Source organism: Hylobates moloch, unplaced genomic scaffold (genome assembly GCF_009828535.3).
Source record: "Hylobates moloch isolate HMO894 unplaced genomic scaffold, HMol_V3 SCAFFOLD_12, whole genome shotgun sequence".
NCBI classification, from domain to species: Eukaryota; Metazoa; Chordata; class Mammalia; order Primates; family Hylobatidae; genus Hylobates; species Hylobates moloch.
The window spans coordinates 57,893,052-57,916,601 of NW_026652287.1; the positions used below are offsets into that span (position 1 = coordinate 57,893,052).

Here is a 23,550-nt window from a genome sequence, read left to right on the forward strand (position 1 = left end):
GGGAGAATGAATGGGTGGGTAGAAGGAAGATGAGTGGATGGGTAGATAGGTGGATGGATGGGAGAACGAATGGGTGGGTAAGAAGAAGGGTGAATCAATGTGTGAATGGGTGGATGGATGGGAGAATTAATGGATGGATAGAAGAATGATGCATAGATGGGTAGATGGGTTGATGGTTGGGAGAATGAATGGGTGGGTAGAAGGAAGATGAGTGGATGGGTAGATAGGTAGATGGATGGGAGAATGAATGGGTGGGAGGAGGGATGATGAGTGGATGGATAGATGGGTGAATGGATGGGAGAATGAATGGATGGATGGATGGATGGATGCATGGACGGATGAGTAGATTGGGAATGGGTAGAAAAATAAATAGCTGATAGATAAGTGGAAAGAAGACATGAGTGGGTGGATGGGTGAATGGAGAGTAGAAAGTAGGAGAAATGGATAAGTAGCTAAAACATGGATGGAAAGATGGGTAGATTTGGGATACAAGTTGAGGCTTGCAGGATGGGTGGGATTGTGATTTCAGGCATGCCTAAGGTTGGAGTTTCCAGCAACTGAACACTGCACACTCATGTCTTCCAGGAAGGAAGCCATAGGAAAAAAGTCTCCAGGTAGTGGTAGGGCCCAGAATTCCATGCCATTCCATGCTTCTTCCTGCAGTCCCTAGGTCACTGAACATAGACAGAAGGGAAGGGCAGAGTGAGTGGACACAGCCAATCCCAACCTGCTTCCAGCTCCCCTAACCCCTCAGCCTTCAGGGACAGGAAAGGTGGACCTCCTCCCTCTGCTGGGCACTGGGTACTCTGGTGGATGCAGCCTGGCCCAGATTTGCTGATTCTTGTCCATGTACAAATTAATGTAGATATGTTTTTTCAGGCATTTAAGAAATCCTATCTCCAGGTGGGCAGATAAATAACTGTATTCACATTAAAGACTAATGTAACAAAAATACACCAGGCAATAATTCATAATGCATTCTATTCTACAGAGTCATATTTTAATGCGTGACATATCCCAGGCAGCTCCTCTGTGCTAATTTCATTTAATGAGCACATGTTATAGAATTTTCAGAGCACTATCCCTGGGCAATTAAAATATGTTAACCTTTTTGGTTAAATTGTGTTTCTAAAGAAAAGTCCTCACTGTGAAACAGAAAGAAATATCCAGGTGTCACTGAGGTGGAACCCAAAGGCGAGTTGTAATGGGAAGGGACTGCTGTTAGGTCCTGCGTGTGCTGGTTGGAGGGACCTACAGCCTCCTCCCGGACCTCAGGCCATGTTGCACCATCCCTGCCCTCTCATGGCCAGGCCCAGTTCCACTGTGCAGGACAAGGAGCTGAAGCCTAGACCCATACAGTGAGCAGCCTTCCTTGAGCAGGCATTAATTGACTACCCACTATTTGCCTGACCCAAGAGATACAAGGTACACCCTGGCTCCAAGGTTGGGAAGATTGTAGTGGGGAGGTAAGCTACTCCTAGACAATTGGGGTTTAAATGAGGCTAGTATAGGAGATTTCAAGGAGGGGCAGGCTCCACTCATTCAAAATACGGACAGGTCCCCCAGCTCTGTCATCTGCATAATGGGCACACCAGCGCTCCAGCATTCACAAGTCCCAGAGTTTCAGATCTGGAAGGGGCTCTTAGAGAGGCTAGGGTGAATGATTCCCAAACTGTGCTCCTTGGAACCCCAGGAACCCCACCAACTTCAACCAGAGCCATTCTGCTTCTAATGGTTTTACATATTGGGGTCCCATGCAGCCATTGGCTGAAAATAGGGTTCTACTGCTTTAAAAGATTTAAAAGCAGCTTATATAGTTCTCATGTGTGTATATATATATACCTATATATATATGCACATTATATTAAATATATATATGCACTTTATATTAAATATACAAATAGTTTTCATATATATGCTACCTTCTAAGGGAAGAATTTGAAGCGGCTTATAAAACTGAATGCGGCATAATAGAAGGAAAAGTTTTTAATGAACAAATTGGAATAAAAGGAAAATGAAGGTGAATTTGTGAAATTATCCTGAGAAAAAGTTAGACAAAGACATGTGTGCTGGCAGTGCTGGGAAGCTGGAAGGTGAGGTCAAGGTCACTGTTGCAGCCCTGGGCTCCCCAGAGGGAACTTGAGACAGGCCTCTCAGCCCCAGCTTGTATCTGAAGGTTAAAAATGCGAGGCCACCTTTGAAGGACCTGGCCCATGTCTGGTGCATTATGGATGGTTAGACCAGCTGGGATGTCTAAGAAAGACTTTCATTCATTCATTCAACAAACATTTTGTGAGCCTCTGCGGGTTTGGGCAGTGTGCTGGGTGATGAGGACATATGCAGCTGAGACAGCCATGGTCTCCACTCTCTCAGGGACACCCTCTAGCAGAGAAGACAGGGGTCAGACGGTAACACGCTACGGCCATCCCCATACAGCCCCGAAGAAATGGAACTTGCCTTTGAGCCTGTAGGACAAAGGGAGCCTCCAGGCTGGGTCAGGGAGGGCCCAATGTCTGAAGGAGACCCATGGTCTGAGGAGGATGGAAATGAGTGAATGGGAGGTCTCTGGGGGTCGGCAGGGTGGATTCATGATGGCACTGGGAGGCAGGCAGGGGTGCGGGGAGAGGGGTAGCCAGGCAAGAGGAGTTAGGTCTTCAACCTGAGACAGAGACTCCTGGGAACTTGGGGAGCAGGAGGAAATTGTGCTTTGCATGTGAAAAGAGTACTCTGGGTCAGGCATGGTGGCTCACACCTGCAATCCCAGCACTTTGGGAGGCCGAGGCGGTTAGATCACCTGAGGTCAGGAGATCAGCCTGGCCAACATGGTGAAACTCCATCTCTACTAAAAATACAAAAATTAGCTGGGCATGTTGGCGCATGCCTATAACCCCAGCTACTCAGGAGGCTGAGGCAGGAGAATGACTTGAACCCGGGAGGTGGAGGTTGCAATGAGCCAAAATCATGCCATTGCACACCAGCCTGGGTGACAAGAGTGAAACTCCATCTCAAAAAAAGAAAAGAGAAGAGCACTCTGTTTCTGCAAAGGACATGGTTTGGTTCTTTTTTATGGCTGCATAGTATTCCATGGTATGTATGCACCACATTTTCTTTATCCAGCCCACCGCTGATGGGCATCTGGGTTGGTTCCATGTGTTTGCTATTGTGAATCGTGAGTGCTGTGATGAACATACAGGTGCAGGTGTCTTTTTGGTAGAACCAACCTGCACATGTACCCCCTGATTCTAAAATAAAAGTTGAAAAAAGAAACAAAAGAAAAGAAAAATGGCACTCCAAGCAGCCACATTAGAGTGCTGGGCTATCCATGACTGGCTTGTGGGGGCTCGGTGGATGCAGGGAGGCCAGTCAGGAGCTGCTGCCCCCGCCCCAGGTGACAGCTGATGCAGTGAGGGGGAGGGTTGGAGGGCCAGGACAGGGTGGGTGTGGGGTAATGGCAGGGGCAGGAAGTAGATGGATTCAGAGCTGTGTTGGAGTCAGCTTGCGGGGGCCTCTGGGATGGGCCAGAGAAGATGGGTGAGCTCGAGAGGAACAGGAAGGGAATCTAGCCAAGGGAACAGACTGAGCAAAGGCCTGAAGGCAGGAGAGCCTGGGTGCATGCAGCCCCCAGCGCAGGAGCCCCATTTACCTGGTGCTCAAGGTACTCAAAGGAGTGTGGAGACAGGCAAGGCGGCACTGTCCACTGGATGAAAGGGCTTCCAGCTGGCTAAGGAACTTGGACTCATTCATAGGTACCAAGGAGTCACTGGAGATAACCTTCTACCACCTACCCACTGTGTGACCTTAGTCAAGTCACTCAACCTCTCTGGACCTCACCTATGAAAGGGGAAAGTGGTTTCTACCTCCTAAGGCTGCTGAGAGGGATAAAGGGGAAAATTATCTTGCAGGGGCCAAGTGCAGAGCTGCTGGCACTGAGAATTGTGTGCCTTTTAGCAGCCCACAGCCTCAAAGGTTAGCAATCCAGATGGGGCAGGGGCCCCCCAGGTGAGGAAGAAGCCCCACGCTGAGGGAGGCAGCCTCGCCATCCCTGCTGGGGAGACCCCCCCACCCCGCCACCCCGGTGCTCACTGCAGTTGGGCCACTTGTGGCCCCCTCTGACAGCAGCTGCCCGACCACAGAGAAAAGGCCTGTTTGCCGTTCACATTAAGTGACATCATTAAAGGGCCATTGGGGGCAAGATGTTATCTCAAAAGAGATGGAAAACTGGAGAGGAGGTGGCGACAAAGTTGGCCACATTAAAAAGCCACCATGAATGTTAACATTCAGGGAAAAATCTCATCCCCCATTCTCCTTCCCTTGCAAGTAGCCAGGAGCCAGGGTCAGGCTGAGGCATTCGTGGGGAAGGAGAGTTCCGGCTCTTTGGGCTGCCAGATTTAGCAAATAAAAATATAAGACACCCTGTTAAATTTGAATTTCAGATAAACCACCAGTAACATCTTATCAATGTAAGTATGTTCCATGCAATATTTGGGACATACTTGTACTAAAAAGTATCCATTGTTTTTCTGAAACTCAAATTCAATGGAATGTCCTGTTTTTTATCTGGCAACCCCAGGCCTGGGGCAAATCACTTCATCTCCCTGGACCTCAGTTTCCCCAACTATAAAATAGGGGTGAAAGTAACTCCTGCCATTACAAGGATTGAATTTAATGTAGGTCACATACTTGCTGCAGTACCTGGCCCTAATAAGTGCTGGCAACCTTTGCCTCATTATCCCAAACGTGCTGGGTTCTGTCTGCTTGACTGGTCTGGTCCCTGCCATCTGCTCTTGGCTAGAGGTCACCAGTTGCAACACCAGGCAATTGCCATGTCCTGGCTGTGGGTGGGGCTCCTTGCTGGGGGCTGGGGAGAAGGAGGCCCTAAGTCAGCCCTCTGACGCATGGGCTTCCTCCACGACCAGAGAGGTAGGACATGTGAGGAAGGCACTTAGGGGGTAGTGGAAGAGAGGAAGGCAGAGGCAAGGGGCACCTAAACAAACAGCACAGACATTTTTGCCAAGCCCTCTGTGTCTGGGTGCTCAGGGAGGGCTGCCTGGAGGAGGCAGCATGTAGACAAAGGAAAAGTAGGGGGCTGGTCATTCTGTGGGGTCAGCATGGAGATGCTTGCAGGGAACCAGAGCACATGGCTGCAGCAGGGGAGTGGCCAGAGTGAAGTGGGGGGATAGGGGATTATGGAGAAACCCCAACTGTGGCACTCAGGCAGTGGCTCTTTCTCTTGTGGGCAGAGGGCATTCATCAAAGCTTCTGCATCTCAGGGAGAGTGTCCAGATGCGTCTGAAGGATGGAGTGGTTATGAAGGCAGGAGAATGCTTTAGGGGCCACTGCTGTCATTGGGCATGGTGGAGGTCTGAACTGGGGCTGTGGCAGGGGAGAGAGGGCACAGCAGAGAATGGCCAAAACAGGCGGGGAACAGGCCGGGTGCGGTGGCTCACGCTTGTAATCCCAGCACTTTGGGAGGCCAAGGCGGGCGGATCACGAGGTCAGGAGATCGAGACCATGGTGAAACTCCGTCTCTACTAAAAATACAAAAAATTAGCCGGGCGTGGTGGCGGGCGCCTGTAGTCCCAGCTGCTCGGAGAGGCTGAGGCAGGAGAATGGCGTGAACCTGGGAGGCGGAGCTTGCAGTGAGCCGAGATTGCGCCACTGCACTCCAGCCTGGGCGACAGAGCAAGACTCCGTCTCAAAAAAAAAAAAAAAAAAAAAAACAGGTGGGGAACAGGCAGCCCAGCCATATTTGCCCAGGAGTGCTCAGGCTCCTTCCACGTCCTGGACACAGAGGCAGCCATCTGGGCATCATCCCCAAGGGATATGATGTCACCCCCAGGAGGACAGCTTGTCTGCAAACCCAGGAGCTGACTGCCCAGGGCCTGGAAGCGAGGGATGGGGCAGGAGGACCTGTGCACATCTCGTCTGCTCTCACAGGTCCGCACCCCACACTGGACTTTTCTTTAAAATATCTTGATTTCCTTTAAAGCTCAACTGCATCAGTGGCCCCTTGCTTCTGCCCCAGTTACAGTACACATTAATTTTATGGCAGAAACTAATTCTACCCGAACTCCGTTAGTGTTCAATTATTCCTCGCTGACTGCCTTTGAATAAATATCCATGAAGAGGCTTTCAATAAAACATCAACAAGGGAGGCAGCCTCCTTGCAAGGTGGCAGAGGTTCTCACCCTGCAGCGGGCTGGGCCAGTGCTGCGTCCAGGGGAGAGCTGGGAGCCAGGTTCTCAGCAGGGCCTAGGAGATCCCGCCAGATGCTCCCAGGGTGGGGCAGGCTCAGGAGCCCCATCAGGAAGCCAGGAATGTGGGAGCTAGAAGAGCCAGCCCCCCACATGAAAGAAGGGGCATGTCTGGCCACACAACTGCATAGGGACAAAGATAGGATGCATGTCAGGCCTCCTGGGTCCTGTGCCAGGCCTGGCACCTAGAGTGCAAATTCAGGCACCCACAAAGGGCCAGGTTGGCTGAGCAAAAGGGGCCCAACTGCGCAAGAGGCGGGGGCAGGACTGGCAGCTCACCCTGGGCCCAGGCTGGGGGCTAGCAGGGAGGGATGAGGGGAAGGATTTCTGCTTGGAAGAGCAGCCCCCGCCCACCCCAGTGTCCTGTAGCTTGGTGGAAAAGCAGGCCTGGGGTTACTAATTCTGGGGCCTTTCTAGGAAACACCTGAATCTCTGCTTTTATGTAGAAGCCTCCCAATTTTTACATGCTGGATTATAATTTACAATTTGTAAGACTCTGTGTGCACCAAACTAGACCCTTCTGCAAACCAGACAGCTCTCAGGTGGCCACTTTGTGCCTTTACCTTGTCCCTGGGCTCTGTAGAAGACAGCATTTTGTAACCAGGAAATCAGGGAGTGGGGCAGGCAGGGAAATAAGAAGAGTGAAAGGCCAGTCTCCAGGGGAGCCCCGACGCTGACTCCAGTGCTGCACCCATGCTGCCCCAGGGGAGCTCTGGCACTGGCCCCAGTGCTACCCCAGGAGAGCCTGATACTTCCCCCAGTGCTGCCTCAACACTGCCCCAGGAGAGCCCCAACGCTGCCCCCAGTGCTGCCCCAGGAGGCCCCTGACGCTGGCTCCAGTGCTGCCCCAGGAGAACCCTGGCGTTGGCCCCAAGGCTGCCCTAGGAGACCCCAGACACTGGCCCCAATGCTGCCCCAGGAGACCCCTGACGCTGGCCTCAGTGCTGGCCCTGACCCTGGCCTTGGCATCTGGACCATATATGTCTCCCCACAGGGAAAAGGATGGGGTTTGACTGTAGCCAGGATGGCTACTAGATGCCCTCTCCTACTCTCACTCCACAAGCCCCTGCAAACCCAGAGAAATTTGTTGTACGCTGGCCCCAGGAAGCTGGGAGACAGAGCCTCCTCCTTCAGCTGGGGCATGGCCTTCTGCTGCACTCCTGAGCGGGCCCCAGAGCAGGTGATGGGGAATCGGGAAGAGCAGGTCTGCTCCCAGCTGCCCCAGGCAGACAGCCATCCCCATGGCTAAATGGATGTTCAAGTCCAGCCCATCAAGGCCATGGTTGCCCCTTGGGGACAGCCCTCTTGTTTCATTCTCAGATGACAGCAAAAGAGACTAGAAATAGGCTTGAACATCAGAGCTGAGAGACCCCTATCCAGGACCCTCAGCTTGGTTCTCTAACCTTTCTAGCCAGGAAGCCCTTGTTCTGACTAAAGATCTGTTATAAGCCAGGGGTGGCGGTTCTCACCTATAATCCCAACACTTTGGGAGGCCAAGGCAGGAGGATCACTTGAGGCCAGGAGTTGAAGAGCAGCCTGGGCAACATAGCAAGACTCCATTATTACCAAAAAATTTTAAAATTATCTGGGCATGGTGGCATGTACTTGTAGTCCCAGCTACTCAGGAGTCTGAGGCAGGAGAATCACTTGAGCCTGGGAGTTGGAGGGTGCAGTGAGCTATGATTGCACCACTGTACTCCAGCCTGGGTGACAGAACGAGACCCTGTCAATCAATCAGTCAATCAATGTGCTATGACAGCACAAAATGCAGAACAGACACGAGTGGCCTTGATCTGCTTGGCACAGAGGAGGGGCCTGTCCGTGAGACCTCCATGGTTGTCCTCAGGGTAGAATATCCAAGCTTACTGTTGGAATGGCTTTGTCTGAAGATGACAATGTCTTCCCTTGAACTAGCTCTTCTCTAGTGGCTGCCTGTACTCAGTGTGTGAATATGCCATGCAATACTGGACAAAGCAAGTGAAAGACAGGAGAAGCATTACAGCATCAGCCTATGAAATGAGCTTCCACTTAGCCAGGCTGCAAAAGCCAGACCAGCCTGTTGTCCATTTTTGTGTGTAGAGCCAGGCCTCAAATGTGTCTTCATTTTACTTACTCTTCTCAAACCTGAAAACAAAAACAAAAACAAAAACAGCACTGTTTGCAAACCCCTGACCCCAGCTGCAGCTCCCAGGCCACCAGCAGGTTTGCAGGGGCAAGGGACCTGGCCAGGCCCAAAGGTTCTCAGCCCCAGTGGAGAGGGCTGCAGCTCTCTTCTAAGCCACAGCCACAGGACAAGGGCCACAGACACCAGCTGGGGCCCATACTACCTCAAAGGCAGAGGGAAGCCATCCATACTTCTAGAAACATGGGCAGCAGTGGCTGCCCTGGCTAGCTGTGCAGGCTGGTAAGCTGGGAGTCCCCCACTGTGATCCCAATGCCCACAGGGTAAGAGTGGCCCCCTCTGCACTCCATTCCACAGCATAGAAACAGATACTCTATGGCTATGGAAGTCCCAGCCAATATGGGGATTCCCAACTCTTCTCCCCACTCTCCAGAGCTTGGGTCAGAGGATGGCCTGGAGGAACCTTCATCTTTACTTTTATCACAAGACGTGAAATGGCTTGAGAGCTGCCATATTGCTTTTTGGCAGGGATTTGGAATTCTGCTTTTGCTTGATAAATTGAAATGAGGAATTTCCCAGACAAGCTGCTGGGCTGGCACCTTCAGTGTGCTTATGGTGGGGTGGGGGCTAGGGGGAAGCAGAGATGCCCATTGTGTTCTTTGAGGGTCTCTTTCAAATGGTTCCAGAGTGTCTCTTATCCTGCTCACTATCTGAATGATAAAAATTAATATCTTAATTGATATCTTAATCTTGAGCCAAAGAAGCTTTGATTCCTTTAAGAAGAGTGATTAGCAAAATGATGATACTTGCTTAATATAAGGAATGAATCAGCTACTGTTCCATCAGAGGGCTTCCCTCACCTCTCAAGCAGCTTGATTTTACAGCTTAATCATGACAAACTTCCACATGCTCCAGCGCTATTCCTGGTACTCCTTAGGACAGGAGGGAATAGATAAAGAAACCATTAGCATCCAATCAATGCATCAGCCTGCATGCCAGCCAGCCCACTCAGCACACAGCCCCAGGAACACGGATGTCTCCACACCGTGTAAAAAAAGAGGCTACAGGGATGGGAATGAGATCCTACCCCAGCTGAGCAGAACTCACCCTCTGGGCCTTGCCTTGTAGGGTCAATTTGGGCCTGAGACCTGTCATTCTGGACAGCAATGGACAGCAGAGGCCAAGTGCTAGACAATGGAACAGACAATGTGACCCTGAGCAACATCCTTCACCTCTGTGTGTCTTGTGTCACATTTGGAAAAGGAGGCAATGCCTGGGGAGCAGGTGGACACAGAGCTGCAAGACTCCTGAGCTCTGAGCCATTGCTGATGTACAGACCCCACTTTTTCAGGGCCAGCCTGGAAGCCAGTCTTCTTTGGTCTGCCCCGATTCATTTGGGAAACTTAGATTGTTTATATGTCTGATGAATCAGGTAGTAAAAGGTTGCGAATCCTAGGTCCTTCTTTTGCCGAAGATCCAGGGATGTCTCAAAATAAGTGGTTGAGGAATCCTGTGCTGGCAACTGGGGTATCCAGGTTCTCTCACTGGGACTGACTAGGTCATTGACAAGACCCATGGAGAGCGAGGAAAACCAGGGTGGTGCAGTGGCCCACCTGGGAGCCGCATGGGGCAAGGGGAGCACCTACCACAAGCCAAGGGAGGCGGTGAGTGATCATGCTACCTTACCCAGGAAACCATGCTATTTCCACAGATCTGTGCAACCCATGGGTCAGGAGATCTCCCTCATGAGCCCACGCCACCAGGGCCTTGGGTCCCAAGCACGCCACTCAGCTAGAGACTGCCTAAGACTACTGAGTTCCGGGGAGAGGGGCAGCTGTCATCACTGAGGCTGCCTGCTGCCTAAGATGGCTGAGCTCCCCAGGGGAAGGGCGGCAGCCATCACTGCAGTTCCAGTCTGCTGTTTTTCCCTTGCCAGTATTGGGGAGACTAGGTGGTTTGGACCCAGGAGGAATTCTCCACAGTGCAGCACAGCGGCTGTGGCAGATCATGGTCAGACTGCCCCTTTAGGCCTGACCCTGACCCATCCCTCCTTATCAGGTGGAGCCTCCCTGCAGGAATTTCAGCAACTACAGCCAGGGGTGTAGGGACAGAGCTCTGATCTCCCTGTTACTGAGCCCCTAGTGGAAGGGGTGGCCACGGTCTTCACAGATCAGCAGACTTAGTCTTTACCCCTGCTGGCTCTGAGGAATCTGGGCAGTCTGGACAAGTGGGATCCCCACCAACATAGCACACCCCCTCTGCCAAGGGGTAGCCAAAGTGTTTCATTAAGCCGTACCAGATCCCATGCCTGCTGACCAAGACTCCCCACAACAGGGGTCACCATACACTTCATACAGGAGTGCTCATGCTGGCATCAGGTTGGTGCCCCTCTGGGATGGAGATCCCAGAGGAAGGAGCAGGCAGCCATCTTTGCTATTCTGCAGCCTCCACTGATGACACCTCCAGGTGTGGGAGAAACCCAGGTGAATAGGGTCTGGAGTGGACCTCCAGCAAACCACAGAAGCCCTACAGAAGTGGGGCCTGACTGTTAAAACAAAAACAAACAAACAGAAAGCAACAACAACAGCATCAACAAAAAAAAGTCCCTGCAAGAAAACCCCATCCGAAGGCCAGCAGCCTCAAAGATTGAAGCTACATAAACTCACAAAGATGAGAATCAATGAAAAAACACTGAAAACTCAGAACGCCAGAGTGCCTCTTCTCCTCCAAATGATTGCAACACCTCTCCAGCAAGAGCACAGAATGGGGCAGAGGCTGAGATGGATGAATTGACAGAAGTAGGCTTCAGAAGATGGGTAATAACAAACTTTGCTGCACTAAGAAACATGAGAAAACATTACAGGAGCTGTTAACCAGAATAACCAGTTTAGAGAGGAAGAGAAATGACCTGATGGAGCTAAGAAACACAACACAAGAACTTGACAATACAATCACAAATATCAATAGCCAAATTGGCCAAGCTGGGGAAAGAATTTCAGAGCTTGAAGACTATCTCACTGAAATAAGACAGGCAGACCAGATTAGAGAAAAAAGAATGAAAAGGAATGAACAAAACCTCCAAGACCTATGGGATTATATAGAAAGACCAAACCTACAACTGATTGAAGTGCCTGAAAGAGGTGGGGAGAACAGAACCAAGTTGGAAAACACACTTCACGATATCATCCGGGAGAACTTCCCCAACCTAGCAAGACAGGCCAACATTCAAATTCAGGAAACACAGAGAACCCCAGAAAGATACTCCATGAGAAGATCAACCCCAAGACACAAAATCATCAGATTCTCCAAGGTTGAAATGAAGGAAAAAAATGTTAAGGGCAGCCAGAGAGATAGGCCAGATCACCTACAAAGGGAAGCTCATTATACTAATGGTGGACCTCTCAGCAGAAACCCTACAAGCCAGAAGAAATTGGGGGCCAATATTCAACATTCCTAAAAGAATTTCCAACATAGAATATCATATCCAGCCAAACTAAGCTTTATAAGTGAAGAAGAAATAAATTCCTTTTCAGACAAGCAAATGCTGAGGGAATTTGTCACCACCAGGCCTGCCTTGCAAGAGCTCCTGAAAGAAGCACTAAATATGGAAAGGAAAAACTGTTGCCAGCCACTGCAAAAACACAATGAAGTACAAAGACCAATGACACTATGAAGCAACTATGTCAACGAGTCTGCAAAATAAACAACTAGCATCATGATGACAGGATCAAATGCACACATAACAATATTAACCTTAAATGTAAAAGCTCTAAATGCCCCAATTAAAAGACACAGAATGGCAAGCTGATAAAGAGTCAGGACCCACTGGTGTGCTGTATTCAAGAGACCCATCTCACATGCGAAGACACACATAAGCTCAAAATAAAGGGATGGAGGAAAATTTACCAAGCGAAAGGAAAGCAGAAAAAAGCAGGGGTTGCAATTCTAGTTTCTGACAAAACAGACTTTAAGCCAACAAAGATCAAAAAAGACAAAGAAGGGCATTACATAACGGTAAAAAGGATAAATTCAACAAGAAGAGCTAACTATCCTAAATATACATGCACCCAATACAGGAGTACCCAGATTCATAAAACAAATTCTTAGAGACCTACAAAGAGACTTAGACTCCCACACAATAATAGTGGGAGACTTTAACACCCCGTTGTCAATATTAGATCATTGAGACAGAAAATTAACAAGGATATTTAGGACTTGAACTCAGCTCTGGATTAAGTGGACCTGATACATAGCTACAGAAGTCTCCACCCAAAAACAACAGAATATACATTCTTCTTGGTGACACATGGCACTTATTTTAAAATTGATTACAAAATTGGAAGTAAAACACTCCTCAGTAAATGCAAAAGAACTGAGATCATAACATTCTCTCAGACCACAGTGCAATCAAATTAGAACTTAAAATTAAGAAACTCACTCAAAACCACACAACTATATGGAAATTGAACAACTAGTTCCTGAATGACTTCTGAGTAGATAATGAAATTAAGGCAGAAATCAAGAAGTTATTTGAAATCAATGAGAACAGGGACAATGTACCAAAATTTCTGGGACACAACTGAAGCAGTGTTAAGAGGGAAAATTATAGCACTAAATGCCCACATCAAAAAACTAGAAAGATCTCAAATTGACACCCTAGCATCACAGCTAAAAGAACTAGAGAACCAAGAGAAAACAAACTCCAAAGCTAGTAAAAGAAAAGAAATAGTTAAGCAAGATCAGAGTGGAACTAAAGGAAATAGAGACATGAAAAATCCTTCAAAAAATTAATGAATCCAGGAGCTAGTTTTTTGAAAAAATTAATAAAATAGACTGCTAGCTAGACTAATAAAGATGAAGAGAAAGAAGAATCAAATAGAAAATAAAAAATGATAAAGGGGATATCACTACTGACCCCACAGAAATACAAACAACCATCAGAGAATACTATAAACGCCTCTATGCAAATAAACTAAAAACTCTAGAAGAAATGAAAAAATTCCTGGATACATATAACCCCCCAAGACTGAACCAGGAAGAAGTTGAATCCCTGAATAGACCAGTAATAAATTTTGAAATTGAGGCAGTAATAAATAGCCTACCAACCAACAAAAGCCTGAGACCAGATGGATTTACAGCTGAATTCTACTAGAGGTACAAAGAGGAGCTGTTACCATTTCTTCCTAAACTATTCCAAACAATTGAAAAGGAAGGACTTCTCCCTAACTCATTTTATGAGGCCAGCATCATCCTGATACCAAAATCTGGCAGAGATACAAAAAAAAAAAAAAAAAGAAAACTTTAAGCCTATATCCCTGATGAACATCGATGCAAAAATACTCAATAAAATACTGGCACACCAAATCTAGAGGCACATCAAAAAGCTTATTCACCACAATCAAGTCAGCTTCATCCCTGGGATGCACAAAACATAATTCTAAACAGAACGAAAGACAAAAATCACATGATTATCTTGATAGACATAGAAAAGGCCTTCAATAAAATTCAACATCCTTCATGTTAAAAACTCTCAATTAACTAGGTATTGATGGAACATACCTCAAAATAATGAAAGCCATTTACGACAAGCCTACAGCCAATATCTACAGAATGGGCAAAAGCTGAAAGTATTCCCCTTGAAAACCAGCACAGGAAAAGGATGCCCTCTCTCACCACTCCTATTCACCATAGTATTGGAAGTTCTGGCCAGGACAATCAGACAAGAGAAAGAAATAAAGCGTATTCAAGTAGGAAGAGAGGAAGTTGAACTGTCTCTTTTTGCAGATGACATGATCCTCTATCTAGAAAATCCCATTGTCTCAGCCAAAAAGCAACTTAAGCTGATAAGCAACTTCAGCAGTCTCAGGATACAAAATCATTGTGCAAAAATCACAAGTATTCTTGTGATAGACAAGCAACAATAGACAAAAAGAGAGCCAAATCACAAATGAACTCCCATTCACAATTGCTTCAAAGGGAATCAAATACCTAGGAATACAGCTGACAAGGGAAGTGAAGGATCTCTTCAAAGAGAACTACAAACCACTGCTCAAGGAAATCAGAGAGGACACAAACAAATGGAAAAACATCCCATGCTCATGGATAGGAAGAATCAATGTTGTGAAAATGGCCATACTACCCAAAGCAATTTATAGATTCAATGCCATTCCCATTAAACTACCATTGACATGCTTCACAGAATTATAAAAAAAAAAAAACTATTTTAAAATGCATATGGAGCCCAAAAAGAGTCCATATTGCCAAGACAATCCTAAGCAAAAAGAACAAAGCTGGAGGCATCATGCTACCTGACTTCAAACTATACTACAAGGCTACAGTAACCAAACAGCATGGTACAAAAACTGGTACAAAAACAGCCACATAGACCAATGGAATAGAATAGAGAACTCAGAAATAAATAAGATGCACATCGGCAACCATCTGATCTTTGACAAACCTGACAAAAACAAGCAATGGGGAAAGGATTTCCTATTTAATAAATGGTGCTGGGAAGACTGGCTAGCCGTATGCAGAAAATTGAAACTGGACCTCTTCCTTACACCTTATACAATAATTAACTTAAGATGGATTAAAGACTTAAATGTAAGCTGGGCATGGTGGCTTACACCTGTAATCCAGCACTTTAGGAGACCGAGGTGGGTGGATCACCTGATGTCAGGAGTTCAAGACCAGCCTGACCAACATGGTGAAACCCTGTCTCTACTAAAAATACAAAAGTTAGCCAAGCATGGTGGTGGATGCCTGTAATCCCAGCTACTCAGGGCACTGAGGCAGGAAAATTGCTTGAACCCAGGAGGTGGAGGTTGCAGTGAGCTGAGATGGTGCCATTGCACTCCAGCCTGGGCAACAAGAGCAAAACTCCATCTCAAAAAAAATAAAAATAAAAATAAAAAACTTAAATGTAAAACCCAAAACTATAAAAACCCTAGAAGAAAATCTAGGCACTACCATTTGGGATATAGGCACAGGCAAAGATTTCATGACAAAAGCGTCAACAGCAAATTGCAACAAAAGCAAAAATTGACAAATGGGATCTAATTAAACTAAAGAGCTTCTGTGCAGCAAAAGAAACTATCATCAGAGTGAACAGACAACCTATAGAATGGGAGAAAATTTTTGCAATCTATCCATCTGACAAAGGTCTGATATCCAGAAATTACAAGGAACTTAAACAAATTTACAAGAGAAAAACAACCTCATTAAAGAGTGGGCAAAGGACATGAACAGACACTTCTCAAAAGAAAACATTTATGCAGCCAACAAACATGTGTATATATATAGATATATAGATATATATATATATCTATATATATATATATAGATATATATATATATATATATATATAAAGCTCAACATCACTGATCATTAGAGAATGCAAATCAAAACCTCAGTGAGATACCATCTCACGCCAGTCAGAATGGTGATTATTAAAAAGTCAAGAAACAACAGATGCTGGAAAGGCTGTGGGGAAATAGGAGTGTTTTTACAGTGTTGGTGGGAATGTAAATTAGTTCAACCATTTTGGAAAACAGTGTGGTGATTCCTCAAAGACCTAGAACAAGAAATATCATTTGACCCAGCAATCCCATTACTAGGTATTTACTCAGAGGAATATAAATCATTCTATTATAAAGATACATGCACACATATGTTCACTGCAGCACTATTCACAATAGCAAAGACATGGAATCAACCCAAAAGCCCATCAATCATAGACTGGATAAAGAAAATGTGGTATGTATACACCATGGAATACTATGCACCCATGAAAAGGAATGAGATCATGTCCATTACAGGGACATGGATGGAGCTAGAAGCCATTATCCTCAGGAAACTAATGCAAGAACAGAAAACAAAACACCACATGTTCTCATTAATAAGTAGCAGCTGAACAATGAGAACACATGGACACAGGGAGAGGAACGACACACACTGGGGCCTGTCAGTGGGGAGGTTAGGAGGGAGAGCATCAGGATAAATAGCTAATGCATGTGGGGCTTAATACCTAGGTGATGAGTTGATAGGTGCAGCAAACCACCATGGCACATGTTTACCTATGTAACAAACCTGCACATCGTGCACAAGTGTCCCAATACTTGAAATAAAATAAAAATCTTTTAAAAAGAAACATAAAAATAACACCACAATGAGATACCATCTCACGCCAGTTAGAATGGCAATCATTAAAAAGTCAGGAAACAACAGATGCTGGAGAGGATGTGGAGAAATAGGAATGCTTTTACACTGTTGGTGGGAGTGTAAATTAGCTCAACCATTGTGGAAGACAATGTGGCTATTCCTCAAGGATCTCGAACCAGAAATACCATTTGACCAAGCAATCTCATTACAGGGTATATACCCAAAGGATTATAAATCATTCTACTATAAAGACACATGCACACATATGTTTATTGCAGCACTGTTCACAATAGCAAAGACTTGGAACCAACCCAAATCCCCATCAATGATAGACTGGATAAAGAAAATGTGGCACATATACACCATGGAATACTATGCAGGCATAAAAAAGATGAGTTCATGTCCTTTGCAGGGATATAGATGAAGCTGGAAATCACCATTCTCAACGAACTAACACAAGAACAGAAAACAAAACACTGCATGTTCTCATTCATAAGTGGGAGTTGAACAATGAGAACACATGGACACAGGGAGGGGAACATCACACACTGGGGCCTGTTGGGGGTTGAGAGGCTAGGGGAGGGATAGCATTAGGAGAAATACCTAATGTAGGCGACGGGTTGATGGGTGCAGCAAACCACCACGGTACGTGTATACCTATGTAACAAAGCTGCACATTCTGCACATGTATCCCAGAACCTAAAGTATAATAATATTTTAAATAAATAAGTAAGTGGTTGAGGAGACAGTTTGCCCTGCTGGCTCTAGCTTGGAAAATTTTCCTCTTGAGAGAAGGAAATCTGCAACCTGAGAAAGATTATTCTCCAGCCCTTTTAGAGAAGAAGCTATGTCACCCTTTTCTGTAATATCTATTTGCATGGCACTTGACTCTGTTTGAGGCGCTGTTGTTTACATGTTTGTATTGTTAGCTTTTGACACATAATGAAGGACCCCAAAACTCAATGGCTTTGGCAGAACACCACAGCTGTTTTTAGCTCAGGATTCTGTGGCTCAGCAATTTGGGCCAGGCTCAGTTGGGCGATTCTTCTGTTGGTCTGTTGGGCTCATTCATACATCTGTGATCGGCTGCTAATTCAATTGAGGCCAGGTTGGTCTAGAGGGATGTCCACTAGGGCATCTCATGGCTCTTATCCTGCAGCAGGCTGGCCCAGGCTTGTTCATGTGACAGTGGGTTCTAGGAGGCACAAGAGAGAGGGCAAACCTCAGTGCACAAGCACTTTTCAGGCCTTTGCTCACTTCACACCCGATAATGTTCCATCAGCAAAAGCAAGTCATGTGGCCAAGCCCAGAGTCAGTGTGGGAGGGCACTATGATAGCGATGCTGGGATGGGGAAGGGGGACTTGTAGCCATTTTTGCAATCAACCACTATGATATTGCTTAATCTGGACCCTTGCCCAATGAGAAATGCCATGCACATATTAATTTTATGGAGCCATGCACATCCCATTTTATGAGGTGAAGAATGTTGCCCTGGGTCATATAGCAAGCTGGAAATAGGACTAGGCTTGGAAGCCCATCTCTCCAGTGCCACCCCACTGCACCATCCCACTTCTCTAGGTTCCCTCCCACCCCAACATCAGTGCCAGGCCAGAGAGAGAATGAAGTGTCATCCAGGAGCCAAACCCTGGCCACCCATACAGACATCCACCAGCAGAGACACAGCAGACCCTGGGTGAACCCTCCCCAGGCATCAGCCTCCAGGAGCCAATGCTGCAGCCCCACTGCCACTGTAGCCCCCACCCTGGCCCAGCACAGAGTGGCAGGCTGATTATTTCAATCAACAGTGTTTTGAAAATCCTGCAATTTAAAACCTTTTAAACATGAGTAGGTGAGGCTGTGATAGTGCCAATGACTAGTTGGGAGTACTTAGAGGCAATTTTAAATGTCTCCTGAAATCTCCATGCCAACGGTCCCATGGGGCACCAGGCAAGGTTCACGTTGTCAGGCTCACCCTCCTGCTAGCCATTTCCCCTGCCACTGCGTACCCTGAGGGCCTGGAGTTCCATGCACAAGTGCATCCACCTTTAAACACCTCATGCAGATTATTTCTGTCTTACCTGCACCTGCCTTCGTGTCAGGATTTGCAGAAGCCTAAAGATCAGAGCCGGGGGCCAGGCATGATGGCTCATACCTGTAATCCCAGCACTTTGGGAGGTCGAAGTGGGCAGATCACTTGAGGTCAGAAGTTTGAGACCAGCCTGGGCAACATGATGAAATTCCATCTCTACTAAAAATACAAAAATTAGCCAAGCATGGTGGCCAGCACCTGTAATCCCAGCTGCTCGAGAGGCTGAGGCAGGAGAATCACTTGAACCTGGGAGGCGGAGGTTGCAGTGAGCTGAGGTCGCGCCACTGCAGTCCAACCTGGGTGACAGAGTGAGACTCCGTCTCAAAAAAATAAAAAAAATTAAAAATTAAAAAGGCCAGGTGTGGTGGCTCAGGCCTGTAATCCCAGCACTTTGGGAGGCCGAGGCAGGTGGATCACCTGAGGTCAGGAGTTCGAGACAAGCCTGGCCAATATAGTGAAACCCCATGTCTACTAAAAATACAAAAAATTAGCTGGGCGTGGTGTGGGGCGCCTGTAATCCCAGCTACTTGGGAGGCTGAGGCAGGAGAATCGCTTGAACCCAAGAGGTGGAGGTTGCAGTGAGCTGAGATTGCACCATTGCACTCCAGCCTGGGCAACAAGAGTGAAACTCCATCTCAATTAATTAATTAAATAAATCAGGGCCAGGATATCTGTGAGGCCCATGGGCCCAGTCTGGCTGTGGGTGAAGTACCCAGGAGGCAGTACCCTGCTCTCCTGGCTGGATCCCCACTTTCCACATACCCGAGCCTCGGTGAACTCCACCCAGGCACCTGGGCATCCATCAGCTCGTCCATCACATCCTCCCATCGTCCTTCCCAGTGATGCCCGACAGCAAGGAATGAGAGCAGATTGGAGTCTTTGCAGTGAAAACCGCAGGACGATTCTTCCCACAAAAGGGGCCCAGAGGCAGAGCACTGGCCTGAGCTGTGCTGCAGGAGGGCCAGGAAGGACGACTGCCTGAAGCATAAAGATCTGGAGAGGAAGGTCTGCACACCTGGAGTTTTGCTGTCCTAACGCTTCTCAGCCGGGGCCCTGATCTGTGTGCAGAAGCGATGGTCTATGGACAATTCACCTGCCCCTTGGACAGCACCACCCACTTTGCATTCAGATGTTTGAACACACTTTGCATTCAGATGTTTGAACACAGCCTGTGTTTCCCACAGTGGTCAGGTGGAATCCCAGACTTTCAGGCCAGATGATTTGTACAACCTCCTCCTTCTGCAAAAAGAGGATGATGGGGGCCAGGACATGTACTCCATGACACAGACAGCTGTGGCCAGAGCAGGGAGAATTAAGGAGCAGGAGATGCCTTGGATAGGAAGGACTAAGGGTGCTGCTACCTGAAGAGAGGAGAGCTGTGCATTCAGGCCCAGCCTTGTCAGGGAAGCCTCAAGTCTCTGTTTATTAAGGCTGGAGGGAACCAGCCGTCCTGGCTGCAGTGGCGGAGTGAAAGCACTACTGAAAATTGACACAGGGTAGGGTTTCCTCACAGGCATGGGGCTGCAGCCCAGCTGGTAGGGTCAAGAGAAGGGAGGAGAGAGACCTCCGGATGGTGCAGGTGAGCAGGGCGGGGCTGGAAACGGCTTCCACTCATGCCGCTGACTCTAAGCAAATAGCACTGATGTCCCCAGGGGGTTTTGGCAGCACCAAGGAGCGTGCAGGGTGCTTCCACACTTGCTCCTCTCATAACCCTGGAGGGAGCATCCCACTTTCCAGGTGAGAAGCCCGGGGTTTATGGGTGGGCTTTCCCCAGTTGCATGGGAGGCCTTAAAACAGATGAAGACCCTAAGGACCGACGGGGAGCCAGGCGGGGGACCCAGGCGAAGCAGGGTGAGGCACAGGTGTTACAGCATCCATGGCAGGCCAGAGGCCAGGTTATGACCACATTGGAGAGACAAGTGGGAGTGACCCAGATGTTGCTGGGGTCATTCCTCAAAGACCCCAGCCCACTCATCTCCACCAACCTGCGATTTCTCAGCTCCACACTGCAACCCAAAGGGTGGACAGACAAGTTTGCTGTGGAAAAAAGACTTACACACAGCAGCATCAGGATGCCCGAGACAGGGTGCCTGGGAGTGTGAAGCTGTGCAGTTTAGGCAGGGGCATGGAGAGGGTGCCGGGATGCACAAGGGACAGAATTGTGTGCGATCATGTAGACTTCATGGAGGAGGAGGACAAGCAGGGCGGGAAATGATGAGGACATTTTGCAGCATGTATTTGGAGAGAAGGAATCATATTGTCTTTTTTTTTTTCTTTTTTTGAAATAGAGTCTCATTCTGTCTCCCAGGCTGGAGTGCAGTGGTGCGATCACAGCTCTCTGCAGCCTCCAATTCTTGGTCTCAAGCGATCCAGCCTTCTGAGCAGCTGGGAATACAGGTGCATGCCACCACACACAGCTAATTTTTTATTTTTTGTTGTGATGGGGTCTCACTATGTTGCCCAGGCTGGTCTCAAGCTCCTGGGCTCAAGTGATCCTCCAGCCTCAGCCTCCCAAAGTGTTGGGATTACAGGCGTAATCCACCAAACCCAGCTCATATCATCTTTTTATTAAAATAAGGTAATGACTTGGACATTAGAGCTGTCACACCCCACTTCAGGCCAGGCACTTGTGTCTGATCTCACTAGGATCCTAAAGTATGTGGTCTGTAAATTACAAACTACAGCAACAAAATGCTTTATCATTAAACCAAGGCAGCCACCATGCACCAGCCTCCAGCTGGGTGCTAAGCGTGAGTGGCCCTAGCCTGGGGAAGCCTCACTGCTCCTGGTCTGCCGTGAGCTCCTAGGTTCTTGTGACTCAGGTGTTAACCTTGCCTGTTTTCTCATCTCCTGCAGGCACCGGCCGTAGCTACACCACAGACCCGCTCTTGTCCCTGCTTCTGTTAGCTCTGCATAAGTTCCTGCGCCTGCTGGTGGGACATTGACAGACAAGGCCAACCTGAGCATCTCAGAGGCCGCATGTGACCTGCCCGGGGCCCTTGGTGAGGACCATGTCGCTGGATGGACACAGAGAGACTGAGAGACGCATGAAAAAGTCCACACAGAAAATAAATAAATCATATTTTTGGGGAAGTTACACAAATGTAGAACACGTAAAATAATGCATCTAGTTTCCAAATAATTTGGAGTTTGGCCCATGCAGTCTGCATGGGAATCAATGATTTCTCTACTTCGATGTAGTCTTCTTTTCCACATTTTCCCTCCAAGTCTTCATTTTGCACGAACTGTTGAGCATTTATCTTTAGGATAATACGTACAAATGTTGGGGTCAAAGCCTTTTGACAAAGCAAAATATTTTTAGTAGGTTATTGTGTTTAGGATTTTTTTTAATTTACTTTTTTTCTTTGGGGGCTTTTCTTTTTTATTAAATTATTTCTTTTGAGGCATTTTGATTAAAAAAGACACATCCTAATTAAAATTCAGTCAATAATATTTATTTTTAAATAAAGATTGGAAACAAGGTCAGACACTTGTTTATAAACTGTATTGTATATTGCTGAAGAACAGTTGAATAAAAAACAACTTTGAAATAAGCTTTCTACAGCCATGTATGAATGTCAAGCGTTGGTGCCCACTGCAGCCTGGCTGCCTGCCGTCCCCTCCTGTGCTCTGACGCCAGCTGCACTTTTGGCTGGGTGTCACCCGGCGTGGAGGACAGCCCAGGGCACCTGGCTGAGACCACGCTGAGCAGATGGGAGCACCTGCCCAGCCTCCCCTAGGGACAGGGCACCTCATGGAGGCCGCAGTGAGACGAGCCCCCAGCCTGGGTCCTGAAGGAAAGGAGATCGCTAGGAGGAGGTGTAAAATAAGTCAAGAACCACTCCTCCCCCACTTCGTTTCAATGAATCATGCAATTCATTCGCCCACTTGGAGATTGTATGTCAAGGTGTATTTACTGTGGTTAGCTTTGCTGCTAGTTTGAAGGGGGAATTTGGAGAGAAAGTAAGGCTTGCCACACTCCTTCCCGTGCATCTGAAGATTGCTTTGAGCCTCTGAAACTCATAAGTTTGGGGCAGATTACACATGTCCTACGGAAACGGGCATGCCCTGGGTGGGGGCTACTATGTATACTTCATTCTAAGACAGCATCTCATTAGATAGCTGGAGCCCGTGGATTTGTTTAAAACCCAGCCACATTTTAACACCTGCGGTTTCAATAAGTGTGGTTGTCATTGATGTTGTTCAGCAAATACTTCCGTTCTCCTCTGGCCAGGCCCGTTGCAGGATAGCGCTTCCTCGCCTCCTGTGGCGGGTAGGGCCACAGCTCTGGCGCATGAGCTGGGAACAGAAAGGATTCGCATTGCTTCTAGTCCAAGGCACAGGATTGCTAGTGCGACGCCCTCCAAAGCACTTGTCCTCTAACGTGACCACTCGCAGCGTTCACATCAGCACGTGTTCTTCCAGCCTAGGTCCCTGAGTGACTGCGATGAACACAGCCTTCCCTGTGGCCAGCGCTGGATCCTGCAGCCCCATGAGGAGTCCGCCATGGCCGCGTCACCCACCCATCTTCGGGCGTTATCGCAGCATAACCCAGCCTGTCCTGATTGGTTCAGTGTGTAGTTGATCGACTGTATTTAGCTCAGGGGAGGAGTAATTGTGCATTTGGACAGTCCCACGTGTACAGAGACCTCCAGGATGGAGCTGATGTCCGGGGAGGCCTGTGTGGAGAGAACGTCCGGACGGCTGTTTCTGATGGGTACATTAACTTGTTTCACATTTCCTTTATATTGATCAGCACCAATCGAGCTGTAAGTTTAATCACTCTGTCTGGTGGATAGTGATTCTGTCCAGAAGGATCATCTCCTTTTATAGTTAACTCAATACTGCAGCAGCTAATGTCATGTTAAATACTGGCCCAGTGTGCTGGAGAGCAAACCGTACTTCCCGGATACCAATGGAACC

General features: G+C 47.7%; 1 protein-coding gene across 3 annotated transcripts in view; it reads left to right on the top strand.

Annotated features, from left to right (window-relative positions):
- The window catches only part of VSTM2B (V-set and transmembrane domain containing 2B), a 40,406-nt gene extending 18,212 nt beyond the window's left edge, over nucleotides 1-22,194 (top strand). For 2 of the 3 annotated variants that reach the window (XM_032170319.2, XM_058425337.1), the window contains one exon: nucleotides 21,484-22,193. In XM_032170319.2, coding sequence (XP_032026210.1) covers nucleotides 21,484-21,572 — 89 coding nt within the window. In that variant the 3' untranslated portion in view covers nucleotides 21,573-22,193. Of the gene's footprint in view, nucleotides 1-21,483 lie in introns of all 3 variants that reach the window. The other variant, XM_058425336.1, reaches the window with a different exon arrangement.
- The last annotated feature ends 1,356 nt before the right edge of the window (nucleotides 22,195-23,550 follow it).